General features: G+C 43.2%; 1 protein-coding gene and 1 pseudogene across 1 annotated transcript in view; both read left to right on the top strand.

Annotated features, from left to right (window-relative positions):
• The window catches only part of LOC119300372, a 14,942-nt pseudogene extending 1,103 nt beyond the window's left edge, over positions 1–13,839 (top strand).
• Positions 13,479–15,934, top strand: part of LOC119303893 — a 4,734-nt gene continuing 2,278 nt past the window's right edge. The window contains exons 1-3 of the mRNA XM_037581041.1: positions 13,479–13,608; positions 13,790–14,540; positions 14,799–14,870. Coding sequence (XP_037436938.1) covers positions 13,887–14,540; positions 14,799–14,870 — 726 coding nt within the window. The 5' untranslated portion in view covers positions 13,479–13,608; positions 13,790–13,886. The remainder of the gene's footprint in view (positions 13,609–13,789; positions 14,541–14,798; positions 14,871–15,934) is intronic.

Below are 15,934 nucleotides of genomic sequence, written 5' to 3'. Positions count from 1 at the left end.
ATCCTAGCCCCTGAAATGCTGACGCGTGGTAGCTTATTTGTCCCGGTTGGTGCTACAAACTAGGACAAAAGGCCCCCCTGCCAGGGCAAGCCGCAGCGGCCATGTGGAGCTCCATCTGTCCCGGTTGGTGTAAGAACCGGGACTAAACGTGTAGGGATTTAGTACCGACCCTTTAGTTCCGGTTCCCTAACTGGGACAAATGGGCCTTATGAACCGGGACAAATTGCCTTTTTTCTACTAGTGCGTGTGGGCGTTAGTTTTTTTTCTATATAAACTCCATCAAGATCCAACAGAGGTTTCTCATTTGCATCATGAAAAGTCAGATTCCTTAACCCTTGTTTCAGCCACCATATATGCAATCTTGTACAAACACATGTGTTCATAAGAGAAAGTTCACCATCATATATGTTAATATCTTTAAACCAGCCATTGAATTCCCGTTACATTCCAACTAATTTCCTCCCAACCGCACGTAGATGATTAGCAACACTAATGACCAAGTCCCAAGACTACGTCCTAACTTCCTTGTACCAACCAAACAATGACAGGTGTGTGTAAAAATTCCATGAACAACAACCAGAAAAGAATAGCAACGAAAAGCAAAATTTCAACCATGATAACATTCCTCAAAACAAAATATTGCTACAGGTCAGGTCAAACAAACCACCAGTTGTTGCTTGGAGTTAAGGCACAAGGCAGCCAGCACGCGAGTTGACCCTGCAACCTCCGACGCAATCTGACCACCATCCATCGAATCATTGCTCCATAACATCCGATCATCAATCAATCCCATCCCATCTCATCTCCATGCGACAATCCATGAAACACCATCAGCATCAGCAGTAAGCAGATCATCAAGGTGGCGGCGAGGAGGCAGCCCAGCACAAGCAGCAGCATGACCAGACAGCAAGTTGTTGACACCTGATTTTGGCAAGATACAGATTGCAATGAAAGTGGTCTTGAGTGAACAGGTTTTCAGCATGAAAAAATTCACGTCGCCGAGTGGAACCACTTTGATGTTTCGGTTATATTCATTCGATTTTATCTTACGGACCGAAACTATACTCCGAGTGGCATAATTCAATGTTCCGAGTGGTTTTTGGCCAATCACGTCTTCAAGATGACCTCGGATGAAGGAGCACTCTTAAGGAATTGTCTTCGTCTCGTCGAGGCAATCGATTTTGATATATAAGTCATCTCAATCCAAGTTCATATGCAAAAGTTAGAGGCAATACACTGCAGACCGAATCTCAACGAAAATATGGCGCGAGGTGCCAGACACTTGTCTGATAGCTTGCGCGAGTAATTCGGCCATCAAGAAAGCCTTGAATCGAAAAACCTTCAACATGAAAAAGTTTTGTCTCGTCGAGTCGGTCGTTTTTCATATAAAATTTGTCTCAATCCGAGGTCGTAAGCAACCTGGAGAGGCAAATCAAGATCAGGCTGTGTTTTCGGTCAGGAAATCCGAGTGAAAAGTTTACCATCCGAGTGAAAACCTACCGATCGAGGAAAAGGTCGAGTGAAAAACTTATCGATCGAGTAAAAGATTGGCTTCCGAGCGAAATATAGTCATCCGAGTGAAAGATTGTCTTCCAAGTGAAAGACTCTAATGAAAAACTCTAATATCCTAGTGGATGAGTTCGGATCCGAGTGAAACTGAAGATGTGCCCGAAAGGTAATCCAGATGACCTCGGATGAAAAAGTGATCAACACGGAAGTTGTGCGCATCGTCAAAACGGTGAACTTTGGTTTTGGAGTCATTATCATATGAGATAGTATACGGCCTGTAAGTTCACTATGAGACTTGGACAATCCAATCTATTACATGACCGAGTCCAACTGGATATTAAAGATGGCTTCGTAGAATATTCAAGATTGTCTTACTTGGAAAAGTGTTCAACATAAGGATTGTTCGTCTCGTCGAGGCGCACAAGTTTCATATTTGGGCCGTCTTGATCAGAGGTCATATGCAAGCTCGGCGGCCCGCGCAAGGAGGAGGACAGAAGTTGGGCCAGATTCGGACTGAATCCGAATTGGAATAGAACTAGGACTCTAGGACGTGAATTGATGTAATTTTTTGTAAGGAAAGCCTAGATGAATCCTTTGCTTGTACGGGAAGTCCAGCCGCCTCTTATATATGTTGGGGGTGATGGACGATTGAACAACACACAATCGAATAAATCAATATACTACTTTTTCATCTACGTTTTATCTCTCCACCGTTTTTCTATCTCGTTCTTCGTTGTTCTTCGTGTTTGAGAGCTGTGAATTCCGAGGCTCTAGGGGAGAGCGAATCGACCTAGGGCAGCCCATAGGCGCCGCACTCCCTGATGGGGCCCCTCCCGGGGGTGTGGGGTTTTCGGGTCTGCAAAAGCGCCCGTCGACTGTCTTGCATATCGCGCTGTCGGTCGGGTCTCCTTCGACGTGAGCTGCGGTGCATCACCCCGGTGTCGAGGGTACACGTGACATGTTTGTGTGTCAACACACTTTTTGGCGACTCCGCTGGGGACCGAAGATCAATCATCATCATCCACCATGTACGATCTTCCCAAGCCATCTGAGGTAGACGCCGATAACATCATTAAGCCCAGTCTTGATGAGATATCGGCCGATCATCGCCAAGTCTATGAGGAGTACAAGAAGGCGCGCGAGGAGAAGGACCTGCAGGAGTTCCTTGCAAAATTCAAGAAAGATCGCCAAGGCAACATCACTCTGATTGAAGAAATCAAGTTCCCTCCTCTTCAAACTGAACAGGTTAAACCCTCTGTAAGTACTGCCTTTTCTCCTGAGCAGTGGGCTGAGATTGAAAGTCGTATTACTGATGGTAACAATCTAGTCTATCAAACTTTTATAGAAAATACTAATGCTCAGAAGAATATATCTCAATCGTCTAGTGGTAATAATGGTGTAGCTGCTAGTGTGCAAAACCCTAATCTGGCTTTACATATTGCATCGGCGCCTCCCGTGCCGATGACTTATTATCCTACCCAAACAAATCAGATTGTGGCTACACCCATTAATCCTATTATGAGCATGAAAAGTTCGGTGGCAACGCCGAACCAAACTCTACCTACAGCTACAATCACTCGACCACTACCAAATTATGGGTCGACATACATGCCACAATTCCTACCTACAGCTAGTAACCATACTCTTCCTATGTCACTGCCACAAGCTTCATCGTCCACTACGGATGATGGTCTAGCTAATCTTAGAGAGGAGATGGCTAAGATGCTTAGAGAGAATTTTGGAGTTGAGTTACCTCGGAATCGGATTTACCAAAAGCCGTACCCTGAGTACTTTGATGCCATCCAGTGCCCTCCGGGATATAAGATTCCAGATTTTGTTAAGTTCAATGGAGAGGGCACAAAAACCACATGGGAGCATGTTAGTCAATACTTAGCACAACTAGGTGAAGCAGGCTCACTAAATGAGTTGAAAGTGCGTTTGTTTCCTTTATCTTTAACTGGTACTGCATTTTCATGGTTTTCTTCTTTACCACATGGTTCCATTCGGGTTTGGTCGCAGCTAGAGCAGAAATTTCATGATCACTTTTATAGCGGCGACAATGAACTCAAGTTATCACATCTAACATCGGTTAAACAGAAGCATGATGAATCAGTCTCCGATTACGTCAAGAGATTCAGAGAAACAAAAAACCGGTGTTTTAGTTTGGTGATAACCGAGAGAGACTTAGCAGACCTAGTGCTGAGTGGTTTGAGAACTCCCATTAGAGAAAAGCTAGAAGGTTATGAGTTCTTAAATATCAACCAAGTCTTACAAAGGGCTTTGGCTCAGGAAAGCCGAAGCAAAGATCTCAAAGAAGTGCATAGATACAAAGCCGATCGTCCAAAGATGAATATGGTGGAATATGATAGTGATCACTCAGACGATGAGGGTGATGTTTTTGCTACTGAATTTGTTTGGCCATCTAAGGCCAAACCCTTTACTTGCAATGATCTGAAACCGATTCATAAGAATCATGATGAAGAGATGAAGTTTACTTTTAACATTGCTAAGTGTGATAGAATATTTGATGCTTTGCTGCAGGCTAAGATTATTAGAATATCTCATACTTTACCGCCGTTTGAAGAGCTAAAACGGCGTGCTTATTGCAAGTATCATAATTCTTTTTCTCATGCTACTAACGATTGCAATGTTTTTTGACGACAGATACAATCGGCCATTAATGACGGACGATTGAACTTTTCTGAGATGCAAGTTGATAAACAACCTTTTCCAATGAATACCATGGATTTGGAGGGGAAGAAGCTACTCATTCGGCCTGAGGTAGCCGAATCTGCTAATAAAGCTAATATCATTATTGGTGAGCCCAGGAAAGACAAGGAAGGCAGCACGGTCTTGGGGAGACATGTCGTGCTTGATAAGCAGCCCGATGGCAAGGAAGTAATCAAAATCACCATCAAGAATCCTACACTCAGGGGGCAACCGCGGGTGCAAGAAAATACTCGAGTTAAATTTGTCAAACCCAAGAGTCCAGAAGTTGGCAAGTGGAAGAGGAATGAAGCTAAAGTGCAACGCAAGCGGATCAAGCCAACTTTTGATATGTTGCTATCCAAATATGCTAATCAGTCGGCTGGTCCCAGCTCTAACCGGCCATCATACTTGAAGCGGCCAAGGTCACTATCAGATGATATGTTCAGTCAGTATATGAAACTGAGTGGACCAAATGCGTTGTTTCCAGAAGAGCAAAGGCAAACTGTTTGGGGTCGACTTGAATACTCATATAATGGCCGACTGAACATCGGTAACTATCGGTCGGCTGGTCAAAACATGCGACCGGATGGAAATTATCCGAGTGTAAGAATGCACCCAGGTAGAAGCTATCCGAGTGAAAAAATGCGGCCGAGTAGATTCCATCCGAGTGATATCCATCCGAGTGGATTCCATCAGAGTAAAAAGGTGCACCCGAGTGGAAATTTCATGCATCTGGAAAGTCGAAAAGAATGGCGTGTTAAATCACCAAGTGTTGCAGCAGTTGAGTTGGGAAAAGGCAAGGAGAAAATGTATGTCGACTCACTTATCTTGGGCATCGAAACATTCGCCATACATCAGCCGATTGTGCATAGCAATCCGACTGAGCCGATACTTGCTATCGCGCCAAAGCACTCGGCTAATGACCATGAGGCAAGCACCAGCCAGGTAAAAACGAGAGATCCTAAATATACTCAGCCAAAGTGGTGTCCTCCAGGGCTAACAAAGACACAAAAGAGGAAACTACAGAGGTTAAGGAGTCAAGAGATAGCAGAACAGGAGGCCGAGAAGCAAAGGGATAAGTTGTTCAATGACACTCGACCCATGGTTCCACCAAAGCAAGTGTGGAGGCCTAAACAAATACAAGATACAGCAACTTCTACATCTATCACAACAATACCTACATCACCAAAGGAGGACGATGCAACATATATGACATCATCTGCGACACTTCTTACTTCTCCTTCACTCGGACAAATTTCAGAATCTGTGGATGCACTCGAGGAGGAGGCTGGTATGTTGGACTATGAGTCTACACCGGTTCATGAAGGTATGGATATCAATATGGTGTATTACTTACCTGCTCAGTTTCATGCTGTAGATGAAGAAGGGGAGGTGGCTCAGCTGGATTTTGGCCCTAAAAACGCAATATTCGAGAAGCTAAAAGAACCAGTAACGCATCTTAAACCATTATATCTCAGAGGTCATATCAATGGGTCCCCGCTCACTCGGATGCTTGTTGATGGTGGTGCTGTGGTAAATCTTATGCCCTATTCGGTCTTCAAGAAATTGGGTTTGCCTGATGAAGAATTGATCAAGACCAATATGGTGCTCAACGGATTTGAAGGCAAAGAGAAAATTGAAGCCAAAGGTGTGATGTATGTGGAGCTTACAGTCGGAAGCAAAACTTTGGCTACTGCATTCTTTGTCGCTGAGGTGCAAGGTAACTACAACGTCATACTAGGCCGCGATTGGGTTCATGCAAACCAGTGTGTGCCATCCACTATGCACCAGTTTTTGATTCAGTGGGTTGATGATGAAGTGGAAGTTATTCATGCGGATAACTCGGCATGTGTTCCTTTGGCCGATGCATCGGTGGATTGGCAACATCCCAATGCTACTTGCTTGATGGGACGTGACTTATCAGAATTTGATTTTCTCAGCGCGACCAAGAATGGTTTTGTGCCTGTCTCTTTAAAGCCGAGTGAATGCAATCGGCTCCAAGGTATGATATGTTTAAATGGATCCTAATTCCGAGTGGTTACAAAAACATCTTGTAAAGTATCGGTCCAATGAGAACGATATGTATGAGTCTATAGAGGAGTTGGATGACATGGATAAACTTGGACAAGGTTTTACATCAGCCGATCCGTTAGAAGAGGTAGATATTGGAGATGGTTCAGTCACTCGACCAACATTTATAAACAAAAATTTGAAAGCCGATTGTAAGGCTAAGTTAATCGAGCTATTGAAAGAATATGTTTGTTGCTTTGCATGGGAATATCATGAGATGCCAGGGTTAAGCCGAGAGCTAGTGGAACATCGGTTGCCTATAAAGGCCGGTTTTAGACCTTATATACAGTCGGCCAGAAAATTTAATCCGAAAACATATGACCGGATCAAGGAAGAGATCGGTCGACTGCTTGAAGCTAATTTCATTCGACCTTGCAGGTATGCCGAGTGGATTTCTAACATTGTCCCAGTAGAAAGAAAGGATCTGGCAAGTTGAGGGTGTGCATTGATTTCAGAGATTTGAATAGGGCTACACCCAAAGATGAGTATCCTATGCCAATAGCCGATATGCTTATTAATGATGCTTCTGGACATAAGGTTATTAGCTTTCTAGATGGTAATGCCGGATACAATCAAATTTTTATGGCCGAAGAGGACATGTACAAAACGGATTTCCGATGTCCTGGTTTCCTTGGTTTATTCGAGTGGACAGTGATGACATTCGGATTAAAAAATGCTGGAGCCACGTATCAAAGGGCTATGAATTTAATTTTTCATGATTTACTCGGTGTCATACTTGAAGTTTATATTGATGATATTGTTGTCAAAATCGGATGCTTTTGAATCTCACTTGGCTGATTTGCATTTAGCTTTCGAAAGAATGAAAAAGTATGGACTGAAGATGAATCCTTTAAAGTGTGCATTCGGTGTATCAGCTGGCAAGTTTTTGGGTTTTATTATTCATGAAGATGGCATAGAGATTGATCCCAAAAAGATAGAGGCCATACATTAAGTGGAGGCTCCAACATGCAAGAGAGATATGCAAAAGTTTCTTGGCAAGATCAATTATTTGAGAAGGTTCATAGCTAATCTATCAGGGAAAGTTGATGCATTTACTCCTATCCTTCGGTTAAAGAATGATGCTGATTTCACTTGGGGGGCAAAACAGCAAGAAGCATTTTATATGATCAAGAATTATTTGTGCACTCCTCTGGTGATGAAAGCACCCAAGCATAGGGAACCCTTCAGACTTTACATTGCAGCAGAGGAAGGAGTTATTGGTGCTGTTCTAACTCAAGAGACCGAAGGAAAAGAGCATGCCATCACTTATTTGAGCCACCGCCTATTGGACGCAGAGACAAGGTATACATTTATTGAAAAATTATGTCTATGTTTATATTATGCTTGCACAAAATTGAGACATTATTTAGTACCGAGTGCTTGCATAGTAGCTTCTCAGACCGATGTCATTAAATACATGTTGCATAGACCAATTCTTAGTGGTAGAATTGGCAAGTGGGCTTATGCTTTGATTGAATATGATTTGGCCTATGAATCTCTAAAATCCATGAAAGGCCAAATCGTTGCTAATTTTATTGTTGAACATCGGATTGATGACAAGCATGATGTTGATATAAACCTTGTCTCAATAGTACCATGGAGATTATATTTGATGGTTCAGTTTGTACCAATGGCCAAGGTGTTGGTATTGTTTACATATCTCCTCATGGTGCTGTTTTTGAAGCCTCATGTCGCTTAGAATATTTTTGTACAAAAAATCAAGCCGAATATGAAGCATTATTATTCGGCCTAGAGATGTTACTTGCTATAGGTGTTACACATATTGAGGCTTTTGGTGATTCGTTACTAGTGGTGCAGAAATATCCAAAGTCTTTCAGTGTTTGGACGAATCACTTAATGTTTATCTTGATAAATGTCTAGATATAATTTCTACTTTGGATTGCTTTAGCATTGCTCATATATCTAGACATGACAATTGGAAAGAAAATAAATTGGCACAACAAGCATCCGGATATCATGTTGATCATGGCATGTTTCATATCTCTCAAAGACCGATGTCTTGTCTTGCCAATATGGGAGAGGCCAAACCTGAACCCACTGATTCGGCCATTAACAAAAAGTCTAGTGCAGGTGACAATCCCGACTGGAGGAAGCCCATTGTTGATTACTTGTGCAATCCGAGTGAAAGGGTGGACAGGGCTGTTCGGCGTATGGCTTTCAAGTATACAATGAGAGATGATGGTCTTTATCGCCGAACAGTCGATGATGTTCTTCTAAAGTGTTTGGATGAGGACCAGGCAAGAGTTGCTATGGGAGAGGTACATGAAGGCATTTGTGGCACTCACCAGTCGGCTCCCAAGATGAAATGGTTATTGCGACGTGCTGGGTTTTATTGGCCGACTATGATTAATGATTGCTTCAGATATTATAAAGGGTGCGAAGCTTGTCAAAAATTTGGTGATATTCAATTGGCTCTTGCTTCTATGTTGCATCCTATTATCAAGTCGTGGCCTTTCAGAGGATGGGGTTTAGACTTTATTGGGCAAATTCATCCATCTTCCTCAAAGGGGCATCGGTTCGTATTGGTGGCAACTGATTATTTCACTAAATGGTCTGAAGCAGTACCTCTCAAGAACATGACACATACAGAGGTAATTCAATTCATAACCGAGCACATTATTCATAGATTCGGTATTCCTCAAACGTTAACAACAGATCAAGGTTCATCTTTCATGTCACACCAAGTCAGAGAGTTTGTCGGATCTTATAACATAAAGTTGCTCAATTCCTCTTCATATTATGCCCAAGCTAATGGACAAGCTGAGTCTAGCAATAAAATTTTAATCAAACTCATCAAGAAAAAGATTGAAGATAATCCAAGGAGATGGCATGAGTTATTGTCTGAAGCTTTGTGGGCACATAGAATTTCAAGGCATGGTGCTACAAAGGTGACCCCATATGAGCTAGTATATGGTCAAGAGGCCGTTTTACCAGTGGAAGTAAATTTGAATGCTTTGAGAATAGCCAAACAAAATGATTTATCGGCAGTAGACCTTTATAACTTGATGATGGAAAATATTGATGAGGTTGTCGATAAACGTTTGGTTGCTTTGAATTCCATAGAGAGATACAAGTTGAGGGTTGCAAGAGCTTACAATAAGAAAGTTAAGTTGAAGAATTTTCAAGTTGGTGATCTCGTCCGGAAAGTGATTCTGCCGATTGGTTCAAGAGATAGAAAATTCGGGAAGTGGTCTCCAAGTTGGGAAGGTCCTTTTAGAATTACAAGAGTTGTTCCCGGAAATTCATATTTGGTGGAATCAATACAAGGGGCATTGTTACCTCGAGCTCTCAATGGCAAATATTTGAAGAAGTACCACCCGAGTGTGTGGCAGGAAGCCTAAGTAGGCAATGGCCGATATACGATTATCGCCCTTAACACAAACATGGCTGATACATAATTATCGCGCTGAGAAAAATAAATGGCCGATGGAGTGCTAATATCGTCCTTAGAACAAACGCTACGCATATTATTTTTCGGCGTGCAAGCTTTGCCGAAAAACAGGAGGGCATGTGTTGACACCTGATTTTGGCAAAATACAGATTGCAATGAAGATGGTATCGAGTGAACGGGTTTTCAGCATGAAAAGATTCACGTCTCCGAGTGGAACCACTCTGATGTTTCGGTTATATTCATTCGACTTTATCTTACGGACCGAAACTATACTTCGAGTGGCATAATTCAATGTTCCGAGTGGTTTTTGGCCAATCACGTCTTCAAGATGACCTCATGAAGGAGCACTCTTAAGTAATTGTCTTCGTCTCGTCGAGGCAATCGATTTTGATATATAAATCATCTCAATCCGAGTTCATATGCAAAAGTTAGAGGCAATACACTGTAGACCGAACCTCAACGGAAATATGGCGCGAGGTGCCAGACACTTGTCTGATAGGTTGCGCGAGTAATTCGGCCATCAAGACGGCCTTGAATCGAAAAACCTTCAACACGAAAAAGTTTTGTCTCGTCGAGCCGATCGTTTTTCATATAAAATTTGTCTCAATACGATGTCGTATGCAACCTGGAGAGGCAAATCAAGATCAGGCTGTGTTTTCAGTCGGGAAATCCGAGTGAAAAGTTTACCATCCGAGTGAAAACCTACCGATCGAGGAAAAGGTCGAGTGAAAAACTTATCGATCGAGTAAAATATTGGCTTCCGAGCGAAATATAGTCATCCGAGTGAAAGACTCTAACATCCGAGTGAAAAGGTCCAGCCGGACGAAAAACTCTAATATCCGAGTGAATGAGCTCGGATCCGAGTGAAACTGAAGATGTGCCCGAAAGGTAATCCAGATGACCTCGGATGAAAAAGTGATCAACATGGAAGTTGTGCGCATCGTCAAAACGGTGAACTTTGGTTTTGGAGTCATTATCATATGAGATAGTATACGGCCTGTAAGTTCACTACGAGACTCGGGACAATCCAGTCCATTACATGACCGAGTCCGACTGGATATTAAAGATGGCTTCATAGAATATTCAAGATGGTCTTATTTGAAAAAGTGCTCAACATAAGGATTGTTCGTCTCGTCGAGGCGCACAAGTTTTATATTTGGGCCGTCTTGATCGGAGGTCATATGCAAGCTCGGCGGCCCGCGCAAGGAGGAAGACAGAAGTTGGGCCAGATTCAGACTGAATCCGAGTTGGAATAGAACTAGGACTCTAGGACGTGAATTGATGTAATTTTTTGTAAGGAAAGCCTAGATGAATCCTTTGCTTGTACGGGAAGTCCAGCCGCCTCTTATATATGTTGGGGGTGATGGCCGATTGAACAACACACAATCGAACAAATCAATATACTACTTTTTCATCTACGTTTTATCTCTCCACCGTTTTTCTATCTTGTTCTTCGCTGTTCTTCATGTTTGAGAGCTGCGAATCCCAAGGCTCTAGGGACGACCGAATCGACCTAGGGTAGCCCAAAGCCGTCGCACTCCCTGACGGGGTCCCTTCCGGGGGTGTGGGGTTTTCGGGTCTGCAAAAGCGCCCGTCGACTGTCTTGCGTATCGCGCTGTCGGTCGGGTCTCCTTCGACGTGAGCTGCGGTGCATCACCCTGGTGTCGAGGGTACACGTGACGTGTTCGTGTGTCAACACAAGTCTCGGGCTTCAGCAACTTCAGCAAGGCGGCCTCCGATGGGTACCCGTACCCCTCCTACCGGCACCGGCGGCAGGCCTTGTCGTTTTTTTTATTTAGAAAAGGAGTACATATCGCATACAATCATATTATTAATTATTCGTAAAGATCATACGAAATGATACATTAATAAGCTTGAAGCCTATTTTGGTAATGTTGTTGCTATTCCTATTCCCTTGATGAAACCGTGCCAAATGTTCGAACCTAATACCAAACGCACCAAAGCCTAACATCTAAAGCCGAGTGTCCCATCCAAGCCACTACCTGGATTGAGTCTCACACCGATCTGACACACTCTTAGTAAGCACCGCACGCTGCAAGGGCCGACACCTTCATCTTCCCTCGGTCCATCCTCAAGATTGTACAGCGCGCCGTTTTTCTTCCCAGCTGAGCCGGAGCTCAAGCCGCAGCAGCAGCTCGTTCAAGGCGGCAGCGCGGGGCGTCGCCGGCGTGTTCGGCACCTGCTTCGTGCCCCGGGTCAGGAAGACCGAGGCAGAGCAAGAACGGGAGGTCTCCCAGGTCTCTCGGGGGAGCAGGAGTGGAGGGCTTCCATGTCTCCACGGATTCAGGTACCATTAGGACTTCATCCTCTGTTTGTTGCCAGTAAATTTTTTGTTAATCATGATCCTCCTGTAGCTTAAGCATCAAATTAATCAGCATGAAATCCCTTGAGAAGATCAGAGTATTCATGGACTGTAATCTGTGGATGTTGACAAATTTGGTTGCGGCAGGGACAAGCAAGGAGGGTGCAGGGCTCACCGTTGCAGATGTATTCAGGGCGACATCGAACTTCAGCGAGAAGAACATGGTCAGGGAGGGAACTTCTTGCAGCGTCTACAGAGGGAAGCTCACGGACGGCCGGCTCCCAAGTTGCCGCCAAACGTGCCAGAAAGGTTACGAAAAAGCATCAGAAATAAATATTCAGCAATTGTTCATGGAGGCTGTAGAATGTAGATTCAGAAGGAACTAACTGGGTATTTGATTTCTGCAGCTAAACGGTCAGTATCTATCTACTGAACTTCGCAGAGAACTCAAAACACTGCAGAAGATCGAGCATCAGAACTTGATGAGGTTCCTCGGGTTTTTTGAGCAGAAAGATGAAACTCTGATCGTTGTAGAATATGTCGACAATGGCTCCCTTAGAGAACACTTGGATGGTATGCAATTCAACTGGTCACTGACAGTGCTGAAATTTGCATTCACATTTCAAATTTCAGTTAGGAATACTAGAAAGATGTAGTGACCAAAGATTTCTGCGAAATTCAGAATCCCGCGGAACACGATTAGTCGATTAGAGCTTGCACAGCGGCTCAACATCGGGATCGACGTGGCTCACGCCATCACCTACCTACACGAGTACGCGGGTAATTCTAATCAGATCCCTTGAAATGGCATAATTCACACTTCACCATAGTAGTAATAGTAATAAACAAAGGAAGTGAAAGATGGTACGTACCAGTAATAGCAGGGTGTGCATTGTGATTGTCTGAACTTGGAAAAACCGCATGGCATGGCAGAACTTGGAAAAAACGCATGGCCAGATGGTGTCCTTGTCAGTAGTACGTATTATGATGTAAAATGAATCGCATGTTTATACCTGAGCTGGTCGCACCAATAAGTAAATCGCATGCTAAATTTACTTATTCGCTCCGGACGCTTTTATTAGGAACAAAAGTGGTGTAGCTTGGTCGTTGCCCCGCGGCGAGAATGGAAGATTCTAACAAAATATATAGCGGTGGCCGCAATACTTAGCTTTGTTTAGACGAGACCAAAACAGAACCTGCAAAATAACCTAGACGCCAAAGCAGGCCAGTGCAAAGCAAAGCCCCAAAATAATCAATGTTAGCTCCGTATCCATGGTAGCATCCAGCGAAGTAAGCGAACGTGTTTGAATGAATTCTTTTTCTTTCTTTCTTTCCATCAAGAGACACAAGGACGAGTAGGATTGCAAGTGGGGGTGAAGGAGCCCCACCCCACTGAAAAATCACTTTGTTTTTTGCGAGGAGCCTCCGCAGCTTTCTCACTAACCCACTCTCCCCCACTTTGGTCGAAAGCTGGATTCAGGAGCACTCTCCGTAGATCTGCTTGTTGGAGGCTTGGAGGGAGGGAGGAGACCCTTTTAATTTCATTCCATTGGAAGAAGCGACAAGTACTACAAGTAATTGTGAGGTAATACTACTATTTATGCCCTTGTTTCTGGGGGGAGGATTTGACGCGTTCTCTCCTGTCCGTAAATTTCGTTCGTTCCTACAGTAGGTAGTTCCCAGAATTGAGAGGAATACCCCCCCGTGATTTGCTTGCTCAAGTGTTATTTTCCATCATTTACAATCTTCTGTCTATAATAATCCAGGCTCTGAATCTGACGCCGTGCCGTGCCGTGCCGTGCCGTGCGTGCAGTAACAAAATTGTCTCACCGGATTCTCACGGGAACAGGCTTGTTGGCCTGAATGGAACCTGCAAGGAGCACAACGTCGGCCGAGGGCGCAGACATCTGCTTGAACGACCTGGACAATCCGTCGACTCAACTGGCGATCGACGCGTCAAGCTATCCCAACATCGACTTGGACAACCTGGACCTGGACCAGCTACTTCCCCCCAGCTCCCCTGAATTGGCCATCGACGGGTCAAGCTCTCCCAACATCGACTGGGCCGCCGCCCTGGAAAACATACCTCTATATATCGGTCCGTGCCCTGAACCTGAAGTGGCAACCATCGCTCCAAGTTCTCCCTCCATCCTCCCCTCAGATGCCGAAACCACCATGGCGTTGGCGTCCCAAGGTGCGATGAGTCGCTCAGATTCGGATGAGCAGCTCCATCGCGACAACACCTGTCTTCAAGTGGCGACCATCGCTTCACGCCCACTCAGCCCCTATGCTTCTGCTGCCCCGACCTTCACCTCAGATGCCACAAGCAACAGCGGAGCGCCTCTGCGCCTGCCAAGTACAAGCACCACGCCGTCCCAAGGTGCAGGCGTCAAAAAAAATGAAGAAGCTTTAGCCCTTCGTCTGGATGAGCTGACGATCACTATACACTCCAAGCTGTGTAAACTGGAGTGTAAAGTGCAGCTTCTTTCCTCCATGATGCATGACCTAATTGTCAAGGTAACCATACCTCACTGTTTTTTAGGGAGGTAGCCATACCTCACTAATCGACCCGTAATACTCTCTTCGTCCGGAAATATTTGTTCTCGAAATGGTTGTATCTAAACTTATTATAGTTATAGATACATCCATTTTTTTCAATTTTAGGACAAGTATTTCTGGACAGAGGGAGTACATATGACCGACAAGTATATTAACCAGAATGTGAACTATTATTTTTTTACTAAATTTTAGTATTATTTCTTATTGGCAATGAAGTCGACGCTGATGACCCGCTGGCAAAAGAAGGAGCAGACGATCACATATGTTTCAAGCATTCCGCGCACAAAGGTAAGCAACATAAGAAATCCGAACTAGCATAACTTTGAGTAATTTTTTATTTTATTTTAAAAATAAAGGGAGCGCCTCTACCTCAGTTACCTGAAAAAATTTGTTGCACAAGTCACTTTTATTCTCGGCCGTTAGATCGTCATCCAACGGCCGTGTAGCCAACTAGTGCGTGTCTCCGTAAACTGTAATAAAATCAATCAGTAGTAGAAGCTGTAAATTATACGAAGATTGCTAATGGAGCTCGAGCATGGAGCCCTTAATTTGAAAATTTTGAAATCAAAACCTTTGGTTTTAAAATATATGAAACATAAAACTCACACATATAAATATGAATGTATACTACTTGTCTGCAAAGTTTCAAGGTGAAATACCTTTTTATGCGAGCTACACAAAAAAGACAAAATCACATATTTCCATCACATGTACTATTCACTAGTATAAAAGTACATGATTTTGTTTTTGGTACAGCTCACATCAAAATGTATTTTGTGATGAATTTCACACATATCTAGTATACATCTATAAGTAAGTGTGCATTTCTTTTCAGATTGTTTTAAAACTTAAAAGGTTGATTTATTAATTTTGAAAATTTCGGGCTTCATGGAGCCCGAGAGCAAAAATCTATTCTCCGAAGTATACCACTTTAACACTCAATAAGCAGAAGCAAAAACTAAAAGCAATACAAAACTAAAAAAAATACCAAAACATAAGTTTTTCTGATGAAGAATAAGTAAGGACGGTAACATTATCCTAAAAGAAAGAGGGGGAAAAGAGCCATGATACTAAATCAAAAGAAAAATTAAAATTTTAAAAAAAATCTAGAGAAAAATGGATTAGTTGCATTGGTATTATCCTAAAGAAGAAACTAAATGAAGAAAGAAAACTTAAAGTGTATCATGAAAAAAAATTGTGCATACATTGCTTAGAACTTGCATTATTTCACAATATTCAAGAATAAGCATATGTAGTGTAAATTTTAGATAACGGTATAATTTGTACATGCATTACATAGAACTTGTGTGTATATGTCTATGTAATACTTAGTATCCAAATAATGCAACACG

The sequence above is a fragment of the Triticum dicoccoides genome, chromosome 5A (assembly GCF_002162155.2).
Source record: "Triticum dicoccoides isolate Atlit2015 ecotype Zavitan chromosome 5A, WEW_v2.0, whole genome shotgun sequence".
Lineage (NCBI taxonomy): Eukaryota > Viridiplantae > Streptophyta > Magnoliopsida > Poales > Poaceae > Triticum > Triticum dicoccoides.
Note: the sequence above shows the minus strand (reverse complement) of the source record. Positions and strands in the feature narration are given on the sequence as shown.